The sequence below is a fragment of the Theobroma cacao genome, chromosome 1 (assembly GCF_053813885.1).
Source record: "Theobroma cacao isolate CCN51 chromosome 1, ASM5381388v1, whole genome shotgun sequence".
NCBI lineage: Eukaryota > Viridiplantae > Streptophyta > Magnoliopsida > Malvales > Malvaceae > Theobroma > Theobroma cacao.
This window is the reverse complement of record NC_142639.1, coordinates 424,228-451,679: the sequence shown is the minus strand read 5'-3', so window position 1 is coordinate 451,679 and position 27,452 is coordinate 424,228. Positions and strand designations below refer to the sequence as shown.

Below are 27,452 nucleotides of genomic sequence, written 5' to 3'. Positions count from 1 at the left end.
TTTTATTTTAAGTTAATCAACTCTGAGTTAAATTTAATTAGTTTCAAATAGAGTTTGGATTATTTATTTGTTCAACTTCAATAGTTTGACTTTGTGCTTATTTTGTATTAACAGTGATGATTAAGTCTATCTTGTTTTTTATGTTATATTTTATATCTAACATATGATACGTATAATCAAATTTCACCTTTTGCATTCCTAAACTTCATTGCAGAAAAAATTATTAATGGTCAAACAAATTAATTCGTAGTTTATCAAATTATGTACTAATTATATAACAAATTGAAGATGGAAAAATGATAGTTTAAAGCAATTGAAACTCAATTTGATGTTTACGAGAAGATATAAAAAAAAAAAAAAAACTTCTTCAACTCTTTGATTTTCCTCCTTTTCTGATGCTAAAAGAACTGATATAAAATATGCTGACAATCTTGTTGGAACTTGGAAGAGCCAGTAAAGATGTTCTTAAATTAACTTTGTCATTTATGATTCAATGAAGTCCTTTCATGCTGTTGCAAATGTGACATTTTACATTACATTCCAGTGTTTCACTATACATTTTGATTAATGCACATTATTGGTACACCTAAAACGCCTAAAACCTCAAGGAGATGGCCACCTCTCAAATCTCAATAGATTGGAGGATATAATTTTTACATGAGAAAAACTCTAATGAGAAAGTATATTTAGGAGAGAAACCCTGGTATGGATCAAGCTCCTAAACAAGCACTCCAATCCATCTTCAAAACCTTCAAAGATAGCATCCAAAGATTCCAATTTTACCTTTGCAGATTGAATTTTCTCTTCTTCAAAGTCATCTCTCGAACTCTGCAGTAGTAAGTTGCTGACTGCAGCATCCACTCTCTCTAACTCGTTCATGTTCTGATGCTCTTCACATGCTGTTAGACCCTTCCGCACCAACTTTGAAACCAATGACCATTTTGAAGGCTTTGGCTTCAACAATGATGGAGACAGGAATAACAGGAGGGCGTGAAAGATGGTAGTAGTGATCAAGCTCGCTTCTCTTAGCACTCCAGCCACTGCAGAGAGATGATGGTTTTGTTCTAACTGGGGAAAGTCCCCGAATATGTTGTCCATTTGCTTCAATGATGCAAGAGAATTTGCAATTCCCTTTTTCATGGTCTTCCTGAAGGAAATGTAGGCTTTGATATTGCTCTCAATGCTTAGCTCTCCTCCCTTGCTTCGTCGAAGAGCTGATTGAAGTTCCCTAGCGCTTTGTTTCATCGACAAAATGGCATCCCTTGTGTTACCGCATAGATCCAAGTGCTTTAATGAACAATCTAACAATTCATTGTCCCATTTCTCATTGTGATGCTGAGCCAAAGCTTGCTGTGTGAGGGGCAAATTAAGAAGATCCTCTACGCAAATATTCAACTCTGCTAGGCCAAATAGACTGGTGCAAAGTGTTTCAGCATTTGATGATGAAGCGCCCTGCCAAGACCTAAGCTTGTTCAACTCCTCTTCCATTCTAAGCGTGCTCGGATGTGATCTAGCTGGAAAGCTGATGGATCGGACACTGTACCGGTTAGTCGACTTTGAGGAGAAAGCAGCCATTGTTACTCTTTTCATTCTAGAAAGACTCAACTAAGATGGAAGCTGAGTACCATTATCCAGTGCCATATATTTATACCAACAAATTGGGAGATGGAAAGTAACCAGAAATCAGTGAAGGCCCATGTGGCAATGTGGAAGGCATGTGAAGACAGTGTGGGAATTTTCCTGTAGAATGTATTATGTTGTCACATATCCCACCAAAAATGACTTAGAAACTTGCCCTATTTAAAACCATCCCATGGTTCTGATTTGGGTACCGTGAATCTCACTCTTGGGATTTTGTTTCTCATACACTTTGGGTTCATTAGACCAATCTGCATGTTTCCATCATCTAATGCACCACTGCCACTGCCAAACGCCGACCTAGATTTTTCTATTTGTTCTATTCGTGGAAGTTGGCTAACATTTAAAGAAATGTGGCCAATCCAATGTTCTCCGGATATGGAGGGACCTTGAAACTGTGTTGTTTTGAGATCCCAAAAGATCAGGATTTAAATGGACGTGGTAGTTCACATATATAAAAAAACAAAACAAAAGATTGAAGATATCATTTATATTTGGGTACACGAGTGGTACCTCATCTATATGTTCCCTCTAAGGCTTGCTAGCTGAGACTTGCCGGAGTAAGACATCAGTCTTCTACTTGATATACTATAATCTGATACAGATAACAATGTTTTTTGCTAACATGGATACATGAATGCTACTACATTAACATTCAACTTGTTAGGAATAAACAGCCGCCTGGTTCTTCTTATGGGTTATATGGCCAACCTGGAGGATGATTTCTAGAGTGAGTGAGGGTAGATTTCTGGCCTTCCATTTTGTAAGTTTACTTCTCTGCATTTCCAAAAGATTATACAATTACCCTTCGTTGACTTCTAGTATGGCTTGGTACACAATCTTTGTATGGCATTCTTGGTATAATTAACGCAATGAAATGTAGCAAAGATGTATACGAATTAACTGTATCAATTCCATGATGTAGAAAAATGTTTCAGCCGGCGCCTGCCCTGAATGAAGCCGCAACCAATACCAGGACTCCAGGAGCCTCTGGTGCACCTTGAATTTTCCTATAATAAATTGTTTTTTTGCTTTGAAAAAGGGGGTCGAGCGTCTGATCTACCTGATACGAGAAATCTTATCGAATGCTGAGCCTTCACTGTTGGAGTAAAGGGTAATCAACAAAACATATAGAACTTCTAAAATTTACTCTCGTTCAGACACGTGTTAAAACGTTAATTAATGCCCTGGTCTGAGTTCCCCTTTCCGTGGGTTCGTCGCCAACACGTGGAAGAGCTCAAATCACTTAAGTCAATAACCTTTGATTTAAAAATCAACATGGCAGAAGTAAGTGATTTCAAAGGAATAAGAAAAGAGAAAGGTGCTGCAGCTTTCCTGCAAGGTAATCAGCCATGGGAATAAATTTTGCCATGAACATAATCAATACCAGTAATTACCAAGACCGTTTAATTTCCTTGACATGGTATTTGATCATTGACTAACTCATCTGCACATTAGTTCAGGACTTACCATTGCTTAAAAGCCTTATAGCAGACTAGGCCCCAAAAAACGGTGATCAAGCTGTCAAGTTGTAGGCCTAAGAATTTATCAGGAATGTGAATTTGATGGAAATCCAGTCTGTTCAAGTTCTCGACCTAACTTTAGGAACTCTGGTGTGTGGATGTCAGTTCCAGATCCAGTGTGATATAGGCACACCACGGAAAATTGCAAAATTCTTTTCCTTTTTCTGTTGATGAATGCAAAATTAGTTTTAACCAATTTTCAAAAAAAAAAAAGTTTTAACCAAACTTCTTGATAGTTCATTCCAAATCATGCTTAGTCTTCTATCTTAGGATCCCCAAGATTGCTAGTGTATAGCCTAAATTCTCTATATCAGCAGATTGTTTCTAAGGAAAATTCTTCAAATTTACAGAGCTTTGAAATGCTGGGATGTGAACTTTAATTGGTAAACCCAGATTTGAGATGTCTGCAGTCTTACAGTCTTATTGATTGCTTTCAGCAGCAAAGGATTTTGACATCCAGGATGATTTAATGAGGATATGATTTTGAAATGGCTTGTTTCCTTATCCCATCTCATCTTCACCCTTATTCTTTGAAGTCTGGAGTATGTTTATCAACAACTCAACGTTGATAAGGGGTACAAGCATAGACATTGCTCACATGGAGTCGTTATCAACCGAGGTAATGGTTTCTCTCCAGAGAAAAATCTTAACGTCAGCAGAAGAAATTAAGAGAAAAGAAAGGGACAGCATAATTTCGGTTGTCAAAACTTAAACTTATATTCCATTCTATAATTGTAATTTTTGTACAATGTACAGATATTTTGAATTGAAACTGAAATCCCCAGGCATATCCTCTAAAGCTTGGATGCTCAGCAGGATTTGCCATATATATCCATGAAAATCATCTATTGAGAGACTATGTTCAAGAGAGAGGTTCTTGCTTTGATCAAGTGCCTAAACACGCATTCGAGACGGTTCTCTAGGCCTTCAATGCTACTCTCCAAAGCGACCAATCTTTTATGTGCAATTTGCATCTTCTCAACATCGGATGTGTGTCTGCAAAGTGCAGCATCCACGCTTTCCAATTCATTTACATTCTCTTGCTTCTCTTCACATGATATTACCCCCTTGTGCATCAGTTTTGAGACCAGAGACCATCTTGTTTGCTTTGAGGAAACCAGTGCTGACAAAAATGAGAAAAGGGATTGGAAGATAGAAGTATTCATTGCATTAACTTCTCTTAGCACCCGAATCACAGCTGAGAAATGATGATTCTGATCCAGGAGGGGTGATGCTCCAAGTTTGTTGTCCATTTGCTTCAATTCTGTGATCAATTTCTTTCCCTGCTTCTTCATCTCCTTCCTGAAGCAAGTGTAATTACTAATGTCGTTCTCAATGCTTGAATCTCGCTTCCTCCTTCGCAGAGCAGATTGAAGAGCATGAACACGTTCCTTGAGTTGAAACATGTAATCCCTGGCAATACTACAGATATCTAAAAGCCTCACAGATCCATCCAACAATTCATCAATACATTTCTCGTGTTGATGCTGGGAGAGGACTTGTTGGGTCGAAGCCAAGTTGAGAAGATCATCCATGCACTGATACAAGTCTTCCAGTCCCGAAAGACCAGCACAAATCGACTCAGATGTTGACAAAGGTGATGCTTCCCAAGATTTGAGCCTATTCAGCTCATCTTCAATTCTAAGGGTGGTAGGATGTGATCTTGAAGGCAAGCTAATTGATCTTACATGGTATTTGGCAGCCATTTTAAAAATTTTGCTCTTTTCTTGTTTTTCAGAGCTTGAACTTGAAATGGGTTTCTGTCAAATCAGTGAATATCTATTTATATAGAGCCATAAACAAGAAGAGGTAAGGCAAGGGCATTGAATTATAATGTGACCATCATGTGAGCCAGAGTGGGCTTCCCTTTGAATTCGGATGCCTTGTCACGTCATTCACCAGCACGCCTCAAATCATATTGCTGTTCATTTAATCCTCTCATAATGCTAAAATATGTATGAGGTGTCCTGTTATTTTGTCATTTCTGTGTTTCTTTATGCATGTAACCTAAAGAGTCATCACCTGTTTTGCCTCCCTTCCTGCCACATTACCCAACCATTTTCCAAGTTTAAGAATTGCAGCTGCATGGCTTACCTGGTTTGTCTCCACTTGTAAGACCCTTGGAAATTGAATAATATTGTTCTCGAGATTGAGATCCAGATCTGTTAGATAAACCAAGTGCAAAGTGTATAATTTATAGCTTATTATAATTCCAAGACCTTGATCATAGCATAATAAGAACCCCTTGTTTTGCTATTTTATTGTGTGCACGAGTGGCTTGTACTACTCTTGTCTCCATCATTTTAACTATTTTACTAATAATGCTCCATTTTGCCCTTGTCTAGAATCATGCCTTATTTTCTTTCATTTTCTAAGCCATCAGGGAGGCACACCTGGGTAGTAAGAACACGTATAGTCAGGCATCTCAATTCTCAACACGTGTGACAATAACAAGTTCTTTCCATAATTGAATTGGGTGAATCAGCATTTGGCATCTGGCTGTTTGGGACAGGTGCTGCTCTTTTAGGTATGAGGTAATCTGATGACAGAGGAGGGGAAAAGGAAATAAAGAAGGCTAATAACAATCTGGAAACCAATTACCCAAAGCTCTTGAGAATATGAATTGGAAGGATTAGTTTAGGCTTGAAGCAATCATGGTTTGTAGAAAAAGCAAGATGTTTTCAGTGAGATTTCAGAATCTAACCTTAATTGCAGACAAACTTGGTAACTCTACTACCACTGATAAAGGGGTTTTGTCTCTGCTACTTGCCTTTGTTTTCTCATAGCTTTTTCTCCTTGACTCAGGTCTTTGGAAATTATAATGAAGATTCATCATTCCTTTAACATGTTAATAAAATTGAAGGCATAATTAAAAAATAATGACAGTCATCATTCCCTGTGATCGATTCTACGAGGTTAAACTCTGTTTAGTGTTCCAAAACAGGAATGTTGGAATGCCGAAGTAACAGTTTCAAGTCTGATCCATATGTCATTCTAAGATCAGAGGAAACAGAAAGTTAGATGATGATCATGATATTTCTAAACACAGATTCGGATGAAAAATGGAGATTGGATATTGCATGAGAGAACTCAATATAGGAGTAATTCTATTTGTATTGTATTGACTTTTAGCTACAAAGTAAATATACAACAGTTCTGCATCACTGCTGAGTGATGATGTTAAGGAAAGTGACTCTATTTTGGACTAAACACTTGAAAATGCAATCTAATCCAGCTTCAAAGCCATCGATGCTGGCATCAAGCGTCTTTAACATCATCTGCATCATTTCCACTTCAGCCATGCTATCACCAATCTTTAAGTGTCCATTGATGGAGTAAACTGCAAGATCAACACTCCCAACTTCATTCATCACCTTCTGTTCCTTTTCAGAGGATAGGAATCTTGTGGGAATCAATTTTGAGATCTTTGACCATCCTCTAACCCTTGTCTTCATTGAAGGCATTGACAGGAAGAGCAAAAGGGACTGAAAAACGGAGATGGTAATGGAGCTTGCTTCTCTTAAGGCTTTGACCACCATTAACAGATGTTGATCTACATCTAAGAGCGTTGAGGAACCAATTTTGCTTTCTATTTCCTTCAATGCTCCAAGGCACTTGGCTAATTCCTTTTTGACCTTCTTCCTGAAGTTGATGTAAGCTGCAACTTCGATTTCAATACTTAAATCTCCACGCCTTCTGCGTAAAGCTGATTGAAGGGTTTGGACATGTTCTTTCATCTTCAACAGTAGGTCCCTTCCTTTGCCACAAGTGTCCAGAAATGTGACAGACTCATCTAGTGCCTCCTCCACAAGTTTCCCATTCTGATAGTGAAGAAGTTTTTGTTTGGTTTGTGGAGAGCTAATGATTTCCTGAACACAATTGTACAACTCTGCGAGGCCAACTAGCCCAATCTGAATAGTCTCACCTGAAGAAACCGCTGCTGCTGAATGTGAGGACGTTTTCCAGGCTTCCAAGTGATTTAGTGCTGCTTCAAGTTTAACAGAAGCGGGATGTACCCTGGAGGGTAAGCTAATGGACCTAACAGGTTGGTGCACATCAGGCAACGCAGGGAAGGCTGCCATTTTACTTTACTAATGCTGAAAGCTATCTTGATGCTTGAATTTCAATGATTCATTAACCTATTTATAAGAACACGATGAATTAATGAACCCTCGACATGTTCGTGTCAAGGGAGTAACTAATGCATGTGATGGCATTGTGGGTGACCTAACTTTCTGATTAACTTGTAACATTTTTTGCCAACACCGTGTAACCTGTAATAGTTTTTTTATTCTTATGGTCATAGATGGGCAACGTCGACCAGCCAGAAGATGTTGACACTCAACACAGGCCAGCACTGTAGCTACATGCCTCTTTGCCTCCCCAATCATGAATGGTTACCATGGGCTAAACAAGAATTCATTCTCATTCCTTGATAATAATTTGTCGTATGGCAGAGCAAAAGAACAAAAACGTGTCATATGTAGAATCATCTCAGTCCTAATACAAGTTAATTTTTGCAATTCATGTCTTCCTTCAAAGAACCAATAACGAGAATAGACTAAAAAATTTGGGTTACCTAAAGATAAGATGTTGCAGCATTAAAAATATCCTCTAGTCCTTGAATCTAGCCTAAGTTTGGCTACGGAATCTATAGGTAATGGTGGTGACTGTGCAGTTGGGTGTCCTCAGGAGACCAGGAGGCATGAAGCAGAAAGATTATTTTCTTTTATCTTGGAAATTGAAGGTATAAGCTAATGAAGACAACATTGTATAGAAAATTATGTGAGGTGGCAGCCTTGTTGGAAGAATTATGACTGTAAACCCATGTCAAAATTTATTCTCCTTGTTTCCTCTTATTTTCTGTATCGTAAACAGCTCGTGAACCAGCAACAAGCACTGGCGAATCATGTTCCACAAATGAAAATTGGCACAAAATATCCTGTGGAACTTGTTGCCGACGTAAAATTGAAGAATCAGAAGAGATGTTGAGAACTTTGGGGTTGCTTTTCAACTAACGAAGGATGAGTAACCACTAGATAATGATTGGCTCTTCATTTTTTCCATATACCAACGTTCCAAGATCACATGCCCATCTAATCAGTGACAAGCAAAGGAGCCTGTGCCTCACCAAATGGTTCAGTTTAGTCGGCCCCGTGAAGCACGAGGCATAACATGTGAAGGACCTCAGTCCGGGGGTCAGTTGTTTTTGTTTGTTCAACATGTGATAAGGCAACAGAGGCGTGCAGAAAGCAATTGGCTTCGCAAGGTGAAGAGAAATTGCATCTTTTCCCTATTTTTTTTTAAATCAATAACATGCATGATGCTGCTTGATGAAACCTTTTTGCTTGTCTTCTTTGATTTGTTTGATGTCAGAAGCGAATATCAAATTATAACCCTCTTTTCTGGTTACAGAAAATAGTAAAAATCTCAAATTCTTTCTTGTCATCTTTACAGTTAAACACTGAACAATGAGGGCCATGACAGCCAAGGTTTGTTCTTCCTGTTTAAAAAGACAGGCTAACAAATGAAATAATTTGAAGTCATTCATGCATATTCAATTAGAAAAGCGGGTTTGATTCTTATTATCCATTTCGTACTGCAATTTGCAAGTTCATTTGTTCATAGAAAATAATTGCTATTTATTAATTGTTCGATGTGACTCAAAATGGGGTACTCCATACTTAACCAGAAACAGAAACATTAATCTTTCCCACTTCTGATCAGAAGCCGACCACGCCTTTATTTTTTTTTTTAAAGCCAAGTAGAGAAATGAGAAGCACGAGCCATTATTCCTTAGCCAGTCCATAATGAAATAATTGATAATATAATCGTCACAAATTTAATAATGAAATAATGTGCCATGTTTTAGGAGGGTCATTGGATCAAAATTAACAGCCAAACTCCTTTTCGGAGTCCTGAGCAAGAGAAAATCATCAAAATTTCTTGAAGCCAATTTTGATGTTTTGAACTTTGAAGGAATAAATTTATCTCACTAAACCTTTGTTCTCAATGTGTAATGAGAAAATTTCCGAGATTGAAATCAACCATAAGAATTCTTAGATTTTGATCATAATACTAGATTAAATTTAAAGAATTAAATAAAGGAAGAGAAGGGTAATGATGAATCTTATTTTATAGCAGAAAGAATGAATAAGTATCAAAGGTAAGGCTCTCTCCATTGCCATGTGACCAAGATACCTTTAATTATATAGCCAACCGAGTCACAAATATTCTGGCAGGATCAGCGTGGAGAGCACTAAAAGGAAAAATGGGGTTGTGCCTGTTCTGATGCAGGAGAGGCGTGAACTCTGGGTCAGGTTCCACGCCCCTTCATGTGAGAGCCTTCCGAGGACGAAATCAAGAGCCATTTGTTGAAATAGGACTTGCATTGAAAACCATATCAGTGCATGCTATTAACCTTAGGACCATAAGTGAACATTTTGTATTAAGACAACTAGTTTTCTATTAAATTATGATAGCTATGCATCTAGTGAATGACTTATGTGATGATTAGCATGTATTCTTGTGCCTAGATTCTGATCAAAGCTTACTTGTTAAGTTTTGCTATGCATATTAACTAAGTCAATGCATATCAGAAATATGAAGCTACTGTTATAACAAAAACTATCTCTCACTTGCTCTGTTTTTATACTCATCCCATATCTGTCAAAACACAACAGTCGCATGTGGCTGAAAGCCTTTAAACTACTAAAACTTCTATGAAAACATGGAAAAATTATTGCATCCTCAATGATTTCGGCATTATTGTCTGTATTTGCATGTATAGGTTTCGCTTTGCTTGCGTGGATCTAGCTTTTTCCCTGACAATAACATGCCGATGAGTAATATCTGTAAATAATTAATGCATGATAGGAGCTAAGTCTTTTTTCCGAGTGGCATTTAATCAATGAGGATTAGCACTAATTTAATCATTGGACATTGGGAACCTTTTAGTTTTAAGTGTTGTTAGTCACCCTTTGTATTCTTCTGTTTCTCTTTGTATGTTAAGCAAATTAATTACACGAATTTACCATGGCAAAGTTTTGAGTTAGAAAGATGTAGACAATGGCCATCAAACTTGCAAATCTTGCATTTGCACTTCATCAATGAGATTGAAAATATCAAATTCTCTTACAAAATCTGGTTCTTGAACATGGACCAATCCTTTAAAATGCACATGCCATGAAATATGTGGGTGTACAATGTTACAGTATCTAACAAGGTGTGAGGATATTAAGTAAAGACACTCTATTTCTGATCAGGCATCTGAACAGGCAATCTAAACCTGCCTCAAGACCTTTGATGCTACCAGAAAGTGTCTCCAATCTCTTTAGTTCGATCTGTGGATCAATCGTGGCATCATTTTTTCGGAGTTTCCCTTGGACCGTATGCAGGGTAAAGTCGGCGATCCCCACCTCATTGAAAATCTTCTGGCTTCTCTCGGCTGCAATCGGTACCAATTTTGAAATCAAAGACCAACCTCCGGCTTTTGTTTTCAGTACAGGCATTGAAAGAAATGACAGGAGGGATTGAAACAGAGAAATAGTGATGGCATGGGATTCTCTCTGTGCTTTTACCACCATCGATAGATGGCAATCTACATTAAAGAGAGGAAAGGTGCCAATGTTGCATTCCAACCTCTTCAGTACTCTAAGGGTTTTGGCAATGTTCTTTTGCAACTTCTTTCTAAAGCTGATGTAAGCAAGGATGTTGCTTCCGATGCATGAATCTCCTCCCCTCCTACGTAAAGCTGACTGAAGGTCTTGTACTTGCTCCATCATCATCAATATTAGGTCTCTTGCGGTGCCACATGCATCCAGCAATCCGACCGAGTCATCGAGTGCCTCCTCTACTAGTTTCACATTTTGCTGATGGTGAAGAGCTTGTTGAGTGAGTGGAGACTGCACGATTTCCTCAATGTTGTTATACAACTTTGCAAGCCTGGTGAAACCTGTACAAATTGTCTCACCACCTGCATGAATTGTTCGTGAAGCTGACAAGAGTCTGAAAGTTTTCAGCTCGTTCAGCTCTGCTTCAATAGAATTAGGCTGCAACCTGGATGGCAAGCTAATGGACCTGACTGGAACATTCGATCCATGAATTACAGATGAGACTGCCATATTTACACAGAAAAAGAGCTTGAAACACTAAATTTTGAAAGGTCGAAATATGCTCAGACACCCATAGTTTCTTCTATCTATTTATAAGAAAAGCAATTTCATGCCAATGCCTAATCATTGGGGGGTCGCCCTACAACTGAAAGATCCTTGTTGCATATCTAGCCTGCAACCTGCAATTATTTATCATTCTTTAATGTTACGTTCAAGAGATGAACAATGTATAGGTTGGATTAATTTTTGTTTCTGATCCTCAAATTGTAAACAACTCGTACAGGCCGTGGAAGCCGTATGCTGCCTTGCCTCCCCAATCATTACTGCGGAACCTTCTCCCCAACCAGTGTTCATTCATGTCCTTAAAGATTAGTTTAGGAACATTGAAAGGCTGGCGTTTCATGATTGCCTAATAGTTTAGAACCAAAGATATCAGGCCAGTTGACCAAGGATAGCGGGAAAAAAAACATTAGAATAAGAAACTCGACGAATTGGGACCTGACTTCGCACAAAGCTAGACCCCAAGGCAAAGAATCTAGGGCGGCCACGACATGCAACAAAATCCCAAAGTTGCACTGAATTCTATAGCAACTTGTACGCCACTACCCTGAGACACACATTGTTTATTGACGAAGACATTAGTTTTTATAGACATGGAAGACAATATAAAACTAAACAGAAACAATAGAGTAAGAAGGTTTTTGTTGAGAGAGGGCCAAAGGGGCGGCAGCTTGTTGGCAACGAGAGTCACAAGAGTCTAATACTGTAATGCAGAAAATCGCATGCATCACATGCTCCGTTTCGTAGCCAAGGAAGGGCTGATTCTCCTTGTCTCCCATGATTTTCCGTATCCTTAGTCAATAAAATAATGGGACAATTTTTTTTTTGAAAATTAAGAGGATCATTTCATTATATAGGACTATTACTCACAAAAGCAGACAATTATTAACTGGTATTCCTTCAGTCAATTACTGTCCTAGAATGGCTTACAAAAAAAATAGCCATGACCACAACCTTTTAAACTATACAAAGTACATGAAGCCACCACCCTGCTATCAGACTCAGACAATCATCTCAGAACAGCAAAAGAAATCTCAACAAGGGAAACAGCTGACTCAAATCAATAAGCCACAGCCACCACCGCAATAAAAGAACAAGTAAGGGTAAGAAACATGACCTGCGGCCTGTTTCTTGTTCTTACTTCTCCTAGAACCGTTCAAGGAACGGAATTCCTCTGGACCTCCCATTTCATGTCACCATGGCGCTATGAAGTTAAGGATAAATGCACAATAGACCGTTCGATCTATCCATACCGAACTTGGACAATTTTAGTTAGCAAATGCATTGTACTCCCAACAAAACTCTTTTTGTCCCGTTTGATAAATTAATTTGAGAAAAAGTTTGGGGAATTTACATCGATCTACTATCAATTTTGTTGTCGAGATTTCGGTGTAGGTGGAAACGCTGAGCGTATGGCAAATGTACATGATCGCTGTCAAGATTATTTAGGTACTAAATCCACCATATCCACACTTGTCGTACCATGTTTTCACTGGTATTGTTTTTTAATTTAATTTTGTGATTATGTTTTCATGGTCAAGGTTACAAATAAATGCACCTGGTGGTACGTACGGGCTCCACAAAATATATAGAAGATTTAGACACGATCATTGCGGGTTCATGCATGATTCTGGTTCATATGATCAGATAAGACAAAAGCATACATTCATCCTCCCGGGAAAGGAACACAGCATTGCATAACATTGTAGACGAATTAAATATTTCCATTGCCTATGCACCAAGAACCGGAAAAACAAAAAGGGTCAAACAAGGAGTACTTAGTCAGAATTTAAACTTATTAATCTCTTTAGCTTAGCCCAAAATAATGAAAGAAAGTAACAATATTCTAGCAGCTTTCATCGGAAGGGAACAGAAAAACTGGATTGTGCCGCTGGAAATAGCAGAAGTGGAGAACAAACAGGTGAAAGCCACATAGAACAAGCTAGAATTTAGACAGGATGAGAATCTTCTTATGTGTCAATTATCAAAGATTCCATTCAAGCTATCTCACCAGACACTACCATCAAGTACTGATCAGAGGGTATGTCTGGCGAGAATAATGTTAAAGACCAGAAACTGTCGACTATCAATTCGTACTAATTGGCAATAAAACAAAATCAAAGGCCAACATTATGCAAATCAATTTGTTAGAATATTGAACACAAAGTCTTCAATAGCATAATTAGTGTTTTCTAATACATCTGATTAGCAGCAAAGATCATAAAAACTAGAGCAATTACGTATACAACATCAAATGATAAAAGAAGCAATTAGCACAACTCCAACAATTACATATGTACATTTGAAAGTATACATGACTTCATCATGGCAACTTCATGTGCACATTCAATAATGCACTTGTGGTAATGGAAATTATGATATGTCAATAGCCAATTTTGCCATATAATATAGGCTCATTTTATCCATAAAATAGATGTCAAAATTGTAATAATCAACAAGAACTACAAATTAAAGAGATTGAAAGAATATACTTGTCAGACTGCAAGCCCTTGTTCTCTAGCTTTCTTCAGCCACTTAAGGGTAACCTCCAATGTCGAGTAAGCAGCAACATCAGTTAGACTTTTACTCTCAACAGCATAATCAAACACTTCATATGCCTCTGCGACCCTGCCCTCCCTACAAAGTGCCCTCACAAGAGTAGCATAGGAAGCCTTCTCAAGCATCATACCAGCCGACTTCATTGCCCTATATAACTCCATTCCTTTCTCCATCAATCTCCCCTTGCACAACCCATGAAGCAGCGTATTATAAGTGCATGAATTCGGGCTACACCCCTTTCTTTCCATCTCCTCCAACAAAAGCACTGCACCCAATGCATTTCCTTCCCTACACATTCCATTCATCAAAGATGTATATGTAACAGCATCTGGAAAATGCCCTGATTCAACCATAATATCCAAATACTTTCTAGCTTCTTTTACTCTCCCAGATTTTGACAACCCAAAGATCAAAGTATTATAAGTCACAAGATCAGGCTCAACACCCTCCTCTTTCATTTTCTTATAAACCTCAATTATCTCACTCCCTTTACTCAACATACAATACCCTTTCATTATAGTATTATAAACAAAACAATCTGGCTTAAACCCTGACTCATTAAGGACACCAACCAATCTCATTGCCTCTCGTAAGTTCTTTGAATTACAAACGTTATCAATTAATATAGTATAAGTAACAAGATCAGGCTTTATACCAAAAGAACTCTTCATATCATCAATAAAACCATAAACCGTACTTAAAGTTCTACACTTGCATAAATTCTTAACCAGAAAGTTGAACGTAAAATTATCAGGCGGAGAGTGCTTTAAAGAAAGTTCTTTTACCAATTCTACAGCATGATCAATGCGTCCCGCTTCGCAAAGCGACCGGATAGCAACATCAGTGGTGACCTGATTGGGTTTGAGCCCATTAGTGACCATCAGATTGAGGGTCTGGCGAACAGGGGAGAGGGAGGAATCTGGTGCTTTGCAAGATTGAGAGAGCAAGATGTGGTAAGTTGATCGGTCAGGGGAAAATGAAGGGTGGGCTTTGACCATGTGGTGAAGAAAAGAGATGGAGTCATTGACGGTGGATACTGAGGCATAAGATTGTAAGAGAGTGTTGTGGAAGCGAAGATCAATCGGGGCCTTCGTCGTGACAACGATTGAATTGAAAACTTTCTTGGCGGATGAGAGGTCTGGAGATTTGAATAGGGGTTCAGCTTTGCGGGATCCTAGGGAAGCTTGGGCTGTCTTAGAATGCTGGGATGGTCTTTTCTTGGTTGTTTTCTCGGGAAACTGATGGGGAATTGCTGTTGGCGATTCTAAAGGCTGCCTTTTAATGAGAGAATTTGAGATTGCTGGACGAAATGAAGGTGGGATCTTTCCCATCTCTTCTTCTTCTTCTTCTTCCCTTTGACTGGGATTTGGAAGTTAGGGTTTTTGCAGGGTTCTAGGAAGCCGAAGGAAATATTATATCTCAAAATGGGCTTGATTTATTGGGTTGGTATTTTTTATAAAATATGATGTAGATTGAGCTTAAAAATTTAAATTCATATTAAAATCGAATTTAAATGGGTTAGTCTATCAAATCAAAAGGCAGAGGTGGCTTGGGACCGGTCAACTCTATTGATCAAAACAATTAATAATTTTAATTAATTTAATTATATAAAATTAATAATTTAATTACTAATAATATTATTTATTTTATATATTTTAATGTGTTTAATCTTTACTTATCAAATTATTAATTTTAACTTATAAATTAAATTATAAAATAATTTTATTAATAAAAAATTTATTAAATAAAATTATAAAAATAAATTTTTTTAAAAAAATGAGCTGATTCAACCCAATCCATAAGCTAGTAAGAGATGAATTGAATTGAAATTTTGATGACCCATATAAAAAATAAATTGATCAGATTCAACTCATATTTTTTTAATCCATAAAAACTTGAATCGGACCGAACCAACTCATATTAGAAGCTCTAAGAAATATGCGAATTTGGGCTGGGTATGTTTGTTCCTGGTTCAACTTCACCAAACCCAATTTCCTTGTAGGGACCAATTGTTTAAGTCAAATCAGCCCAAAAAATGTTTTTTAACTTTTAACGTAACATCCAAAATAAATCCTTAAATTATTTATAAAAATTAAAATCAATTTATTTTTATTTTGACTGAAATTTTTTTTTATATTTTTATTTTAAATTAAATAAATTTTTATAACTAATAGTTCATTGAATCAAAATATTATTTATCATTCTATGTATTAAAATATTAACATGATATGTTAATATATTATAATGAATTATGACGTAACATGTTGATATAATATGATAACATGTTCATATTATATTTAGTTGTAAGACAAATTTAGATAAGGTTTTTAATCTTCGATTTCAGTTTGGATAAGTTGCAAGTACAACCCTTAGGATACCTCATACTTGAACTCAATTATATATATATATATATATATATATATATATAATATTTCAAAATTTTATAATTTGTTGGATTCAAATTTTTATCCTCGTTACCTTCATTACAACCTTTGCTATCTTAACTCTCTTTTTTTTATAAATTAATAAATATAAAATTAAATTTTATATAATTTTAGTTCTTTAAAGTGTTATTTGAATTATCTAATCAAGTATTTAACGGATTCGAATAATTAGTTAATAGTATTATAGTATTAAGATTCAATTTTGAATAATATTTTATAATTTTATTTAAATATTAATAAAAATTAACTATTTTTTATTAAATAAATTCGAGATAAAGTATCTCTAAAGAAATGGATACCTTTCCGTTTCCATCCTTAATATACATTTAGAGACCAAAGGAATATTTCTTTGTCAAGATAAGAAGATTCTTCTTTCGTTCAAACAACACATTTTGGACTGAAAATGAGCCATCAAATCAAAGCTCAAAATAATTGAAACAATAAATTTGTGGGCCATAATGTTGTACTGGGCCACATTGATGGTGGACAGCTGCCTCAGCGCGTAGCCGTAGAGTGTGGGCTGGGAAAATTCCCGCTGGACTCTTAAAAGTTTGACCAAAAGGTTGGACTACTCGAGACAAAGGTTCAATGAACCAATCTGCAGTAAAAATAAATAAATATACTCGAAGCTGATACCATAACCAAAATTGACGATTTTGTAATAAATTAGTTTTTATTAATAATTTAGATTTCGTTTAATTGATTTTTATTTTTTATTTATTTTAAAAAATAATTACTTTTCTTTTGTTAATTCTTGAAAATTAAAATGGCAAGTGATTTTCTCAAAAAAAAAAAAAAGACAATTGATGGTGAAGCTTGGTTGAACTTATCCAATTCAATTTCCTTGTTGAGGAAAACTGGTCTTCAGATTTTAATATAAATATAATATATTAATAATTATATAAATGAATATAAATATGATATCATTAATTAAACATGTTAAAACTTACCCGCGTATATAGACATATTTATTAAATAGATTACACAACACAACATGATTGATAATTTATTTAAATAATATTAATACGATGTTAACATGTTTAAATTTGTTTTTAATGAAAGAACTTGTTTAAATTAAAATATTTGTAATTAATAAAACATATAATTCTGTTACTAAAATTTAAAACTAATAATAATGAAACAACTGTAACTAATTAAACATGTTAAAATTAATTATTTAAAACCATTTTGACACAGTGAGTCGAGTTGGAAGAAAAGTCTATAAAACCCCAAAGGAGCTTCCTCCTTTAGCCACGTGGAGGGTTAAGAAAAAAAAAAAAAAAGAAGTAGAAAGAGAAAAAAAATAACTAAAAAGAGGCCCGTGTGTCATAATCTGGTGAGGTTAACAATGTTCGAAAATAACAGAACAAAAGTGGACTTGACTTGTTGAAATTTCTAACAAATATATAATTAAATAAAACATGGTTTGTGTGCTTGTGTGTGTGTGTGTATCATGTGTTTTAAATCCAACAATTATTGCTTTAAATCCAACAATTATTGCTTTGTGTGTGGGACTGTTTTTAGTCTTTTACGAAGTTCCACATCTATTTCCAATATAGCCTCCCCTATACAGGACCCGCCTAGCTAGCACCAAACTGTCCTTTGCTGAGTCGTTCTCAAATAAGTAAAACAGAGAAGATCAATTCAAAATCAAATTTTGAGGCTTGATGTTTGATCATTTCTCCGTCTCCTTTCAAGTCATTAACGTTATATGATTTTTCATTTTCAAATTAAAAAGTCAAAATTAATGAAGTCGTGGAAATTTGAAACTCTATCTTTTAAGACGTTTTTAATTAAATGGGTATAATATGCGTATTGTATGTATCAATCTATTTTTCAAAATAATAATTCTTCTATTTCTCAGTGTTTTTTTTTTATCAAAACCTAACGTACTAAATTGAAAATGAGATAGCTCTAAAAGACAAAATCAATCAAATAATAAATATAATGATAATAATAGAAACAAAAACAAAGACAAAGACCCTGTCTGAAGAAAAAGACAAGGTCATAGTAATAGACTGCACATGCAGCTACCTGAATGTGAATGATCATGATGATACTCCAAGTATTGCTGGTCCATATGTGCATGTCCTTTTCCACTGGGAAAAGTAAGGAGAAAAATCATATACTTACGTTAATTTTCAAATGATAAAGTTTTCATCCAAAAAGAAAAATCAAAAGATCAGTTGAAATAATTTTTTTTAAATATTGAGGGAAAAGGGTTTCTTTTGTTTTCATTTAATTTTTCTCTACATTTAGTAGGGTCATAATAATGTTATATATATATATATATATATATATATATATATATATATATATATATATATATATATATATATATAGTAACAGTTTCAATTAGCAATTTGATTTTATATTTCGCATTGACATGTCAAAAAGAAAAGCCATTGCAAAAATATAATAAAAAAAATGGGTTTGGAAAATAAAGTTCAAAAACTTCTTTATTGACTCCTAATTTGGTCTTACATATACATTTGGCCTTTTCCTGGAACATACAGCATGTGCCTTCGATGTACATTGATTCTAACCATTCTGTCTGGATTCACTTTTTTTTTTTTGTTTTTTAAATAAAGGCACGTTATTATTGCCAAAAAAAGGGGCACCATATTAGGAGAATGTAGTATAATTTTCTTGAAGTTATTTAGAATTTTTTTTGAAGAAAATTCTTTAATCAAAATTTTTAATTGAAATGATTATTATGTACTATATTTTTAATATAGCAATTTTGACAAACTTTTCCTTACCCAAGGAAAAAAAAAACTTTAAGGCAAAATTTTTGTTGTGTGAAATATAAAATAACGTGAAAAATGTTTTAAAAAAATGATTTTGTTGAAAAATTTAGACCCACTACTTAGGAGTAGGAAATTTTCTATCTCTGTGTAATATTTTGTTCGATATCTCTTCATAATTTTATATCACGCTTTTTTTAAATTTTTTATATTATTATTTAAAATTTAGGATTTAAAAATGTAAATTTTTAATTAATAATATGAAACTGAATACGTAAAATTATACAAGAAGCACCAAAAGTCACAGGAAGTGGAAGCAGAGTATTTTTATTCCACTAGTTATGCTGTCTTTTTCCTCAGAAAAGCAATACAAATTTCTTTTGTAAAATCCATATTTAGGAACGTGTAACCTTATCGGATCTCTAGGCCCGCCCCCCCTTCTCCGAGAATTCCTTGTAATTATTTAAAGACCAGGCGTTGTCCACATCTTACTCACTTCCAAGTTCCTAAATAAAGTTGTCAAGTTTCAGATGTTTTCCCAGCAACTTAACCATCTTGAAACCTACAGACAGTGACAAGTCCTTGGAAAGTGTAGGTAACATATGACAAAGAAAACAAACTTCTCTGGTCAGGGTTTACCATCAACATCAGGCTGGCATGTCAGACCCACTGCATGCTGGAATCATAATGTTCATCAAATTTTTTCCACATTATAGGAAGACTTTGGTCTTCCTTTCTGAAAATCATTCGCCCATATATAACCCTGTTAGCCATGCAAGAGAAGCAAACCCGTCTTTATTTGACTTCAGTGTTTCTTGTAAGTAGTTTTAATATGGAGAATGTTACTCCGGAGCTCGCATTATTACCAGGATTTCGCTTTCATCCCACCGAAGAAGAACTTGTCGACTATTACCTCAAGGGAACCGCTATGGGTAAAATTTTTCATTCCGGCATCATTGGTTTTCTCAACATTTATAAACATAACCCTTGGGATTTGCCAGGTAATGTTAAGTTCTGTTCTCTTCAGTCTTCACCCTGTTGTGTTCTTTGTGGTACGTAGTAATTTAGTTAACGACTTTGTAACATGCATGGCGAGGATATAACTATGTATATTCTGTTAAGCATTGTCATCATGGCCTCTAACTTAGGCTGGTTAATTTGTTGGAGGACTCCCTGCAGGTAAGGCAGAGATAGGAGAGAGAGAGTGGTATTTCTTTGTGCCCAGGGAAAGAAGGGCTGGTCATGGAGGAAAGCCCAACCGGACAACTAAGACGGGCTACTGGAAGGCAACTGGGTCTGACCGTCACATCAGATGCCCCAAGGAGCCCCGAGAGATAGTGGGCCTAAGAAAAACTTTGGTTTTCTACACAGGGAAAGCACCGAAAGGCTGCAGAACTGATTGGGTCATGAACGAGTACAGACTCATCTCCAACACCAACATTGCTACGGTACTATACGTATATATGCATCTGATCGCCAACTGGTTTCATTATCTGTTTATATATATATATGTGAATGTAGTATACTTGCTAAAACATAACCATGCATATCATGTGAATAATTCAGGAGGATATAGTACTCGCCAAGATTTACAGAAAGGCAACATCATTGAGGGTGTTGGAGCAAAAGGCAGAAGAACTTGTCAGGACATCTCATCAAAGCCTTCCCTCAAACGGTGCTTCTCAAAGTAACTTTGATGCGCCATTGTCCCTCCAAGGCCTTGATTTTGGAGCAGAGAGGGGAGAGGAATTATTCGAAGCAGCAAAGAAGGAATTGCAGAAGGACGCTAATTCTGAAGCCTTAACGAGAGTTGGATCCATGCCAGCAGCAGAGCCCATCATGGACTGGATATCGGAATCAGTGTGGGCTCAGCTGAGAAGTCCCAGTTCTTATGCCATGTGGTGAACAAACAATTGGAATTAGGCATGCGCGCGGCTAGTATATTATAATAAAGATATGGGTAGTTAATTTATGTAATCAAACTTAAATGCATGCATGCAATTTAATTTGCATCATCCATGCAGGGCGATCGTGTTCGATGCTGCGCTGCTTGCATTGCTAGGTAGGAGGTGTAGCCAGTTCTTGTGCAGTTGTAATTTCGTTTTAATCAATTAGCCTGCTAATTTGATCCTGGTATCGAAAAACTTATGATATAGACAACTCGAGAGCTAAACTCAAACTCTTAATTTACTCAAATATCAGTTTGGTTTGAAATTAAACGTTTAGGATGTATATTTGCAGTTCAAATTAATTCAAACCAAGTTTTTTCAAAAGCCGAACCCCAAAAATACGATATGCTAAACTTTCAAGTCTTATCATTAGGTAAATTTAGCAGTGGCCGGCAATGTGCATAGCAAGAAAATCATTGTTTGTTGACTTGAAATGTTTGTACTTTTTATAATTTTTTAAATTTTCGTCACTGATAAATTTAAAATATCAAAGAAAATTTTGAACTCATTTTCTTAATTTTAAGCACTTTTAAATGGAGAGAATTTTAAACTCATTTTTTTATACTCTCTCAAATATTTAAGTATATTAAATTTTATGTTTAAATTATGACTTGGTCATGTAAGAAGTCATTTTTTTGAAAGAAAAAAATCTAGTAATCTGATCATATATTTATTGTACCGTCCTTAATGATGAAAGTGATGTATGGTCTTCTGTAGAAAGAGAGCACATCCACATAAAAATGAACAATTTTGTTACCGAAAACTTGAACTTAATTATAGAATACCTGATTCTTATGTAATTGGAACGGATAAGCTTGGCAATGTACATTACGATCCCTACGTCCACGTCACAAAGATAATGAGCAACCAAACTTAGAAAGAGCTGGTTTTATTTATTGATATGATAATTATTCAGAAGATAAATATCACAGTGAGCTACACACGTATAGATCACTAGCAGATTATTTTTAATAATGTGAGAATTTTTCATAATTAACCAAAGTGCCTAAGCAAACGGCCTTTGATTGTAGCAGTCAAGGTTGTCTCCGTAGCTCACTTGCAGTATGTCACAGTATCTCTTGTAGAACCCGATGCGATCCTCAACCTGAGGGTTGGAGCCTTTTCCACATTCGATGCCACCGTTGATGATGTTTGTGATGACCCCATATCCAGGGACCCGACCGGCGGCAGTGTCCTGGGCGGACGGCTTCCACTGCCCGGTGATGACATCGTGACATGAAGGTTTTGGTGACTGTGGGGTCATCCAGAACCAAAGAGCTGTCTTGAAAGAAATGGTGGGGTCCCTTGCCACGGCGTCGGGGTTGTTCAGCAGATCGACGTTTATCGCTTTTCCTGCTGGACCGTAGTTGTAGTTGCTGCTCAAAGTCGAGGTCAAGGTTGTGAGTGTAAAATATATTTTTCATAGTTAAGATTGAGTTAAAATTTTTTTCGGGTCAGAACTCTTATGCACCACTTACTATGAAATCTGGATTGGGCCGCGGCCGAATTATTTTTTACCAGGGACACAAGGCCATTCTTGACTTGCAACGCAGTAGTCTCCAGGGTTGCCTTGTTCCTGGACAAAGCAATATCCCCAAGCGTATGGACCATCCGGTGCAGTTGCCCACCCACCTATACAACAATCATGAACCCTCTAACTAGTTTTGCCAACCACACAAATGATGTCTACGAACCATTAAGCCAGGCATGCATGACTAATTTTATAGAGACAGAGAAGTTACAAATTTTCATGGTTAGAAAAAATGGAATGAACCTGTGGTTTCATGGGAAGTTTGAGCCAAGAAGGTAGCAATCTCTCTTTTACGAGTATCAACATCGCCAGTGGTACCGAAAGCGCCAAAGGAGTTGGCAGCGGCAATGAAACCATCGTAAGTATAGAAACCATTGCCAGGGCAGTTTGCATCGTTACGATGCTTCAACATCTCATTGAACAGGTCTCGGCTGATAAGCGGAGTGATATCAGCCAAGGCCCTCGACAAAGAGGACAAAATGCACGCGACCAGGAGAGTCAAAAACCTCATTTTGTTGTTGTTGCTTAGCTAGCTATGTATAAATTTGAAGTGTTTTATGTATGCGCTGTGGATTCGCAGTGAAAACCAGGCCGGTATTTATAGACTGATCAGTAGAGAGATATCTGCCCAAACCTTATGGTTTTCTTCTAGAGACGATGGCGGCATTTATCATAACAAAATGGAAATTGATAGTTGCTTGAGAACTTGTTAGTTGACTAACGAGAAAGGGCGAAGGAGGGTCGGTTTTGATTTTTTCTAATAAGAGAAGGAAAGTCTATTTTCTTAGTTCAAGCTTATCTTGACATGCCACCAAATTGGAATAATTTAGTTAAAATCCCATTTTGCAAGAATTCATACGTTTCTGTGTTTACAAGTGGAGTTGATTGCGGAAGGAAATATGTCTAGGTGGGCAGCCAGGAAAAAAAAAGAACAAATCTTATCCCGGTGTGATTACGAACTCAAGAAGTGAATAGCAAAAGCCTAGCCAGATAGGTAAGTACTTGAACAAAATAAGGTGCCTTCACAGGAATGGTATCCATGAAATCACTTTCAAGGTTTATTTTTTGGGAATATACCTTTTGAAAACTTGAAGAGTTTCATACTTGTTCTTTCCATCTCTATTTTTTTTTTTGCTGATAGTAATCTCGAAATCCAATTTTCAGAATTGCAGAGAAATTTAAATATCTTCAATCATCCAATGATCTTTCTTTTTTTTTTTTTTTTTATCCCGGAAGTTCCCGCAGAGCTTGGCTACCTTGTTAAAGTTTTATTAACAATGAGAATAAACATACGTAACGAAAGGGGGCATAGAGTCGTAACTCCTGAGTTACAAGAATTATAGAAATTTTAATACTTATTAATGGTTACACTTTATGTGCATATTGTCCTGAATGCAACAATAAAAAAAAATACCCGTTTTTACATGATACTAAGAAACAAAAATAAATTAAGAGTACTATTCCTTTACATTTATTTAAACTGGACATAAGGTCAATTCAATTTATCTAATTTCAAAATACCACATAATTCACCTTGAACTTGCATAAATGCCTTAAGATTCTGATGTTGATGACCCTGATTCGACAAGAAGTCTGCAACCTAGTTACCTTCCCTGTAAATATGTGAAATTCTATAAGAGATATTCTGTAAACATTTCCTTATAGATTCCAATAAATATCGGATTTCGTGGGAACCTTTTTTATCATCCTGAAGCATGTTAATGATTACCAAAGCATCCATTTCGATCCAAACTCTAGAAATATTGTAAGCTTGGCATAAAAGTAAACCTCTATGTAATGCCAATATTTTCGCCTTAAGAGAATGAGTGGGACCAAGATTTTCAGAAAAACAAAAAATGAGCATACCTGTGTGATCTCGAACAACTCCCTTGCACACTGCATTTTGAAAATTGTTCTTGGAACTACCATCAACGTTCAGCTTAAATTCACCTATCAATGGTTTTACCCACCTAATAATTTGGGGTGGCAAAAACTGCATTTTTTGGTATTCAAAACCCCAGAATTTGGCTATTTGAGAATATCCTTTCCATTGCCAATGTTTCAGAAGATTCCTTTGGTGCAGCTGTCTTAGTAATTTCATGATATGCCATATTATTCTCTCACGATACATACCAAAATTCCTATGTTTTGCATTATTTCTTTTCGACTACAGAAACCAACAACTAAAAAGAGGTACTAATATATGGATATGACCCTGTCTAATATTGTTGCCTGAGTAGTACCATGAGCAGATTACTTGCATAATATTCAGAGGATTAATAATATAGATTTGAAAGAATTTTACAAAATAATTCCAAACTTGTTTGGCCATTGGGTTATCCTGAACCACATGTAACAATGATTCCTCTACATTACAGCAAAGGCATTTAGAGGCTAACTGGATGCCTTTAGAGTTCATCCGAAGATCAACCGGTATCCAGTTGTTTATCATTTTCCATATAAAGAAAGATATCGACAATGGTATGCTTTCGTGCCAAATAAGCGATCCCAAGCAAGTGGTAGGTTATCAATGCCAAATTAGTTCCCATGAACTTGTAGTAGTAAATTCACCGTTAGATGTAAGGACTCAATAAGCTGTATCATCCCTTGATCTATCAAAAGGAACCCTCACAATTTTATCAGCAATAACATCTGAAACTACCATTCTCAATTTCTCTATATCCCATTCATTTACATTTTAAAAAGAATTAACTTTGGACAATGAATGATAAAATGAAGGGAATAGATTTATTAAAGGCTGATTTTCCATCCAACAATCCTGCCAAAAAAACAACTCCCCCTTACTAATCCACCATCTGACATTCTGTTCAGTAATGGTTCTGCTGTCAACCATTTTTTTCCAGACGTGGGAATCATGCAACTTACTGGGTACAGTATGAGGAATTCGGCCCATACAATATTTTTCTTGCAAGTATTGTGTCCAAATACTGTTACATGTTTGGAACTGCCACCATAGTTTTGCTAAAAAGGCCTCAAAGACATCCTTCAAGTTTCTGATATCTAGCCCACCTTCCGAGCATGAAAAAGGAATTTTTTGCCAACTGGCCCAATTAATTCATTTACACTTTGTAGAGCTTCCCCATAGAAAATTGTTGGAAAGTCTCTATTTTTTCAATCACACTCATTGGAGGGTAAAAAACTTGAAGGGGATAGATTGGTAATGAAGAAAGAATACTCCGAAGTAAAGTAATTCAGCCACCAGAGGAGAGGATCTTGTTTTTCCATCCTAAAATATGGTCACATATTTTATTAATAAGTGAGTCAAATAAGAGTACCTTCTTTCCACCTTTGTACAGTGGAGCATTTAAATAAGTTATAGGTAATGTTTTGTGCATAAATCCAATAGTTTGTGAAATAATCTGTTTCCTCGAAGCTGCAAGATTATTAGCTGTGATAAAACAACTTTTTTAATGGTTCACTTGCTGTCTTGAAATTTGTTCATATTTTTGTAAAAAATCAAGAATCCTCTGCAAAACTGAACGACTCCTATTGCTAAAAATCATCACATAATCGGCAAAACTAAGGTGACTAATAATCATACTACAACCAGAATGATAATGAAGTGATTTATATTGAGCAAAAAGATGGTTGAGACCTTGTGATAAATATTTAGCAACTAATATAAACAAGAGTGGCAAAATAGAGTCCCCTTGTCTTAACCCCTTTTCTGACTTGAAGTAGCTAACAAATTGCCCATTAATTAATAGAGAGAACCAGTAGTTGGAAATACACCTTCTAATCATATCAATCTAATGACCATTAAAACCAAATTTATCCATCACCAAGTATAAAAAATCCCAATGCAACCGGTCATAAGCTTTCATCATATATAACTTTAGAACAACATTACCTCCTCTTGTTTGTAGTCCAGTTTGCCTATCAACTCTGGGGCCAATAAAATATTGTCACCAATAATCCTGTCACTAACAAAGCCACTCTGGTTATTAGAAATAATTTAGGAAGAATTTTGGACAACTTGTTAGCCAACAGTTTAGTCTTATTTAAGACAGTACACAAACTAATTGGTCTAAAATTAGACCATAACTTAGCATCTTGTTTTTTTGGCAGTAAGACTAAAGTTGTGGAGGTAATTTTTTGTGGAAGAAACTACCCATCGAAAAAATCTTGTACCATTTCAAAAAGATCTATTGCTATAATCTCCCAACAGTGTTGATAGAATAGAAATGAAAAACCATTAGGTCTTGCTACACTGTCTTTATCAATATTAAACATGACTTCCTTTACTTCCTGCACTGTGGGAACTGAACAAAGAAATGTGTTTTCAGCAGTAGAAATAAGTTGTGGAATTAGGTAACAGTTAAACCTAGATAAATCACTTTGGTTAGCATTTAAAAAATTCTAGAAGAACTCAATAGCTGAGGTTTGAATAGAAAGTTGGTCTTCAATGGTGAATTCATCACTGTTTTGAATCTTGAAGATGTGATTTTTAACTCACTTTTTTTGCATTCTCATATGAAAGAATTTGGTGTTTCTCTCCCCATTCACTTCTTTTGCATTCTCATATGAAAGAATTTGGTGTTTCTCTCCCCATCCACAAGCCATTTAACACCAATTTTCTATTGCCAAAAAAATTCCTCCATGCTCAAATAATGATTAAGCTGTGCATAGGCTCTATGCAAATCCTTTCTATTTTCTGGTGATGGATCTTGCTGGAAAGTAATCTCCTTTTTTGTTGTGTGGGCTTCTGCCATCCAGAGGTTTTCAAATATGTCCCCAAAAGCCTCTTTGTTACACCATTTTAAATTAAATTTTAACCTTTGCTGTTTATACCAGAAGGCATTTAACCCCTTTACCTGTACAGGAAATTTCCATATCCTTTCAACAAAGGACATAAAGGTATGAAGC

The 27,452-nt window shown here is 35.9% G+C and overlaps 7 protein-coding genes and 1 pseudogene across 8 annotated transcripts; 1 reads left to right on the top strand and 7 right to left on the bottom strand.

The window, feature by feature from the left end:
• Nucleotides 1–669: 669 nt before the first annotated feature.
• LOC18610680 (uncharacterized) lies at nucleotides 670–1,590 on the bottom strand. Its single transcript, XM_018121436.2, has one exon. The coding sequence runs from the start codon at nucleotides 1,588–1,590 to the stop codon at nucleotides 670–672; it is 921 nt and encodes a 306-aa protein (XP_017976925.2).
• Nucleotides 1,591–3,853: 2,263 nt separating this feature from the next.
• On the bottom strand, nucleotides 3,854–4,937 carry LOC18610679 (uncharacterized). Its single transcript, XM_007046492.3, has one exon. It carries the CDS (start codon nucleotides 4,865–4,867, stop codon nucleotides 4,007–4,009), a length of 861 nt encoding a protein of 286 aa, XP_007046554.3. The 5' UTR covers nucleotides 4,868–4,937; the 3' UTR covers nucleotides 3,854–4,006.
• Nucleotides 4,938–6,259: 1,322 nt separating this feature from the next.
• LOC18610678 (uncharacterized) lies at nucleotides 6,260–7,260 on the bottom strand. Its single transcript, XM_007046491.3, has one exon. It carries the CDS (start codon nucleotides 7,241–7,243, stop codon nucleotides 6,323–6,325), a length of 921 nt encoding a protein of 306 aa, XP_007046553.3. The 5' UTR covers nucleotides 7,244–7,260; the 3' UTR covers nucleotides 6,260–6,322.
• Nucleotides 7,261–10,313: 3,053 nt separating this feature from the next.
• On the bottom strand, nucleotides 10,314–11,342 carry LOC18610677 (uncharacterized). Its single transcript, XM_018116620.2, has one exon. The coding sequence runs from the start codon at nucleotides 11,282–11,284 to the stop codon at nucleotides 10,379–10,381; it is 906 nt and encodes a 301-aa protein (XP_017972109.2). The 5' UTR covers nucleotides 11,285–11,342; the 3' UTR covers nucleotides 10,314–10,378.
• A 2,146-nt stretch (nucleotides 11,343–13,488) lies between these two features.
• LOC18610676 (Tetratricopeptide repeat (TPR)-like superfamily protein) lies at nucleotides 13,489–15,321 on the bottom strand. Its single transcript, XM_007046489.3, has one exon. The coding sequence runs from the start codon at nucleotides 15,223–15,225 to the stop codon at nucleotides 13,831–13,833; it is 1,395 nt and encodes a 464-aa protein (XP_007046551.1). The 5' UTR covers nucleotides 15,226–15,321; the 3' UTR covers nucleotides 13,489–13,830.
• A 4,498-nt stretch (nucleotides 15,322–19,819) lies between these two features.
• Nucleotides 19,820–21,281, top strand: LOC18610675 (NAC domain-containing protein 6-like). 2 transcript variants are annotated; one of them, XM_088804164.1, is made up of 3 exons: nucleotides 19,820–20,017; nucleotides 20,265–20,533; nucleotides 20,652–21,281. In XM_088804164.1, exons 1-3 carry the CDS (start codon nucleotides 19,858–19,860, stop codon nucleotides 20,988–20,990), a joined length of 768 nt encoding a protein of 255 aa, XP_088660290.1. In that variant the 5' UTR covers nucleotides 19,820–19,857; the 3' UTR covers nucleotides 20,991–21,281. The 2 variants fall into 2 exon arrangements, with proteins under 2 accessions (XP_088660290.1, XP_007046550.3); XM_007046488.3 differs by having other exon boundaries at nucleotides 19,822–20,086.
• A 626-nt stretch (nucleotides 21,282–21,907) lies between these two features.
• On the bottom strand, nucleotides 21,908–22,410 carry LOC148764404 (endochitinase-like). The gene has a single exon (XM_088806577.1). It carries the CDS (start codon nucleotides 22,296–22,298, stop codon nucleotides 22,041–22,043), a length of 258 nt encoding a protein of 85 aa, XP_088662703.1. The 5' UTR covers nucleotides 22,299–22,410; the 3' UTR covers nucleotides 21,908–22,040.
• Nucleotides 22,411–22,541: 131 nt separating this feature from the next.
• LOC18610674 (endochitinase pseudogene) lies at nucleotides 22,542–23,076 on the bottom strand (annotated as a pseudogene).
• Between the last annotated feature and the right edge of the window lie 4,376 nt (nucleotides 23,077–27,452).

Bases quoted from the DNA above. Each gene is read 5' to 3' on its own strand.
- LOC18610680 (XM_018121436.2), bottom strand. From the start codon at position 1,590: ATGAAAAGAGTAACAATGGCTGCTTTCTCCTCAAAGTCGACTAACCGG.
- LOC18610679 (XM_007046492.3), bottom strand. From the start codon at position 4,867: ATGGCTGCCAAATACCATGTAAGATCAATTAGCTTGCCTTCAAGATCA.
- LOC18610678 (XM_007046491.3), bottom strand. From the start codon at position 7,243: ATGGCAGCCTTCCCTGCGTTGCCTGATGTGCACCAACCTGTTAGGTCC.
- LOC18610677 (XM_018116620.2), bottom strand. From the start codon at position 11,284: ATGGCAGTCTCATCTGTAATTCATGGATCGAATGTTCCAGTCAGGTCC.
- LOC18610676 (XM_007046489.3), bottom strand. From the start codon at position 15,225: ATGGGAAAGATCCCACCTTCATTTCGTCCAGCAATCTCAAATTCTCTC.
- LOC18610675 (XM_007046488.3), top strand. From the start codon at position 19,858: ATGCAAGAGAAGCAAACCCGTCTTTATTTGACTTCAGTGTTTCTTGTA. The intron at 20,087-20,264 runs GTAATGTTAAGT...GACTCCCTGCAG, and splicing joins TAACCCTTGGGATTTGCCAG to GTAAGGCAGAGATAGGAGAG. The intron at 20,534-20,651 runs GTACTATACGTA...TGAATAATTCAG, and splicing joins CCAACACCAACATTGCTACG to GAGGATATAGTACTCGCCAA.
- LOC148764404 (XM_088806577.1), bottom strand. From the start codon at position 22,298: ATGACCCCACAGTCACCAAAACCTTCATGTCACGATGTCATCACCGGG.